Consider the following 2,831-nt stretch of genomic DNA (forward strand, 5'->3'; position numbering starts at 1 on the left):
CCGGGGGACCGGAGCATCTCCTATGGGCTGTGCGGGACTGGGATGCGGTGTCAGGCGGACCCACGGCCCGCGGGAGGAGGAGGAGGAGAGGATGAAGAGGAGGAGGAGGAGGTGTGTGTGTGTGAGGAGCAGGAGGCAGTGTGCGGCAGTGATGGAGCAACATACATGAACATGTGTCAATTCAGAGAGGTGGCGTTCTCCAAACCAGAGCTCCAGGTCAGAGGAAGGGGACCCTGCAAGACAGGTAGGACGCACCTGGCCGTGCACCTGTCTGTTTACCTTTAGACTCACCTGTCTCGGTCTGCTCTCACCTGTAGGTTTATGGTCTCACTCATCATTTCCAGACACGTTTTTTTTTTTAAATGCAAGCGTTAAAAACCTGTGAGCACTTTTCCTAAAGACATTTCTACCGAAATGGAAAGTGACGCACAGATTCAGGAGGTGAAAACTCTGGCGCCAGCTAAAGCACACATCATGAAAATGACTGGCAACCGTTTTCATGACTGATGATTAAGGTTCTTTGTTGTTACAACCCATTATCTGGGGGCTGTTGGTAAAACACCGCGATAGACAGCAGGATGTGGTAAGTAACTGAAATTGGGACTAAGTCAAAGCAGAAGAACCAGGGTCACCAGAGCCACGGTTTGGTGCACAGGTCGTGCGTGGGCCTGCTGAGGGAGCAGTCTAAACAGAGGAAACACACACCAAACATTCAGTCGGAGAGACAGCTGTGGTTTGTGGGCACTTCAGTTGTGAAACCCTTCACATGCACTGCCTTCTATGTGATTATAGTGTCTGCCATCCTTGTTCTGTGACCCAGCCTGACCTCGGCTTCCTGTGTGTCTCGTTCAGTGCCCATCATCAAGGTTCCTCCTCAGAGCCAGGTGAATGGGACAGGCAGCAGTCTGGCATTTCTCTGCGAGGTCTTTGCATTCCCCATGGCCCTGGTGGAGTGGAGGAAGGAGGGACGAGACGCCATCCTGCCCGGAGACGACCCCCACATCTCTGTGCAGGTACAGCACAAAGGCTGGGGCAGGGGCGTTAGCCTGGGCCCATTAAAAGAGGCAAACCACCTTCCTGTCTGGTTTCCTGTCTGTCTCCCAGTCTCGTGGTGGGCCGCTGAAATTTGAGCTCTCCAGTTGGCTCCAGATTGAGGGGGCAGAGCCAGAGGACTCAGGAACCTATCGCTGCATAGCTCATAACACCCTGGGATCTGTCTCAGCCTCTGCTGTACTGGGAGTACTGGGAACAGGTGAGTGGTACTTCAGACAGAGCAGCTGATTGCACCTGCTCTTTGGACCGCTCTGTGTAGATGCAGCCACAGGCTGGTCCCCATGTTACCCTGTCAGTCCACATGCAGTCACAGCGTCCCCCTGGATGTGCAGCCAGCTGCCACTCGGTGACTGTGGCACTGAAGGGAACTCAGAACCAGGAGGGTTCTCAGGCAGGTTCTGCAGCCTCTTCTCAGAATCACTTTAATGGCCAAATGTGTTTGAGCATCCAAGCAATTTGCCTCCAGTACAGAGACTCTCACTGTGTTGTACATAAGAACCATCCAGTGTGCAGTCAACATGGGGAGGAGTGAGGTACACGCACTGTGGCTGGGAGCGTTCAGCCTGGTAAGTGCAGCAGCTCTGTTTGCAGTTTACTGCACCGGGCTGATGCTGTGTCCAGTCACACAGTCGTGGGTTAAGTGTCCACCAGAGCGACGGCCCGGTGGGGAAGAAAACATCCTTCTGTGTGGGCATCTTGGCATACAGTGAGCTGTAGCGCTGCCCAGAAGTGAGGTGGTCAAACAGTTTGTGTCCAGGGTGTGAGGGGTCTGCAGAAATCTGACCCATGAGGTGCACAGGTCCTCCATGGAGGGCAGGCTGGTTCTTTCTGCAGTCGCACCTCTAATGAACTCAGTGTAGTCATGGAAACAGTTTGTTGATGAGAGTTCTGTACTTTGCTGCAGTCTATGTAAACCCCTGTGTGTGTGTCTGGCAGAGGAGCTGTCGTCCTACCTGGCCAACAGCGTCTCTGAGATGGAGCAGCTGATGGAGGCTACAGACTACAACCACGACTTCTACTGATACCTCTCTCCCATCGCTGTCACTGTGGACACAGTCAACTCACCTTCACTGTCATCATATCACACCGCACCCCGGTGCTGGACCACTCAGACTCTAGCAGCCATTTTGTTGCAATGAGTTGGTGTTTGACCAGAGACTCTTCGGATTCTCCTTCAGGCCAGTTTGGTAAATAATGATGTCCTGTTCAGCGACGTTACAGGCGTTACTGACAGTCGGTCCGACCTCACCGTGCACTGCCGTCACTCCCTCAGTCACACTTTGTCGTGCCTGTTTTTGTATGTGGTGATGGTTTGATCCTGACAGAAGCAGCGGGAGGCGGAGCTAGAGGGGGTGATGCGACCATCTTTAACAGCAGGCCTATGTTTTATATGTTATTATTTTAACAACAATTAACCTTTTATAAAGTTACATGCTAATAAATCATATTATGTAGATAAATGGAAATTAATGTGGTACATTTCTGAGACATCTTGAGATTTTGAAGGGGTCTGAGAGCCTCTGGGTGGGATCTGTGCACAGTCACATGAACATCCCCGGCTGCATCCTTTACATTTGGGTAGTACTAGCGTGAGCACACTAGCATTACCCGGACCACTGGGCTGTGACTCAGCATGCTGAAAGTGTTGCTGAAGCTCTGTATTCCAAGTGAAAATGACTAGCACTGTGGTTTTGAAAATGAACTTGTGATAGGTTTCCAGTCAGCCTGTTGGGACTGGGCCCAGTGTTTTGGACTTCATGCCAGGAAGCCTTCTCCCA

The 2,831-nt window shown here is 51.9% G+C and overlaps 1 protein-coding gene across 1 annotated transcript; it reads left to right on the forward strand.

The window, feature by feature from the left end:
- Window positions 1-10: 10 nt before the first annotated feature.
- On the forward strand, window positions 11-2,453 carry kazald3 (Kazal-type serine peptidase inhibitor domain 3). The gene is made up of 4 exons (XM_020595272.1): window positions 11-244; window positions 853-1,013; window positions 1,105-1,252; window positions 1,990-2,453. The coding sequence occupies exons 1-4, from the start codon at window positions 43-45 to the stop codon at window positions 2,073-2,075; spliced, it is 597 nt and encodes a 198-aa protein (XP_020450928.1). The 5' UTR covers window positions 11-42; the 3' UTR covers window positions 2,076-2,453.
- Window positions 2,454-2,831: the final 378 nt, after the last annotated feature.

The sequence above is a fragment of the Monopterus albus genome, unplaced genomic scaffold (genome assembly GCF_001952655.1).
Source record: "Monopterus albus unplaced genomic scaffold, M_albus_1.0 scaffold26.1, whole genome shotgun sequence".
Taxonomy (NCBI): Eukaryota; Metazoa; Chordata; class Actinopteri; order Synbranchiformes; family Synbranchidae; genus Monopterus; species Monopterus albus.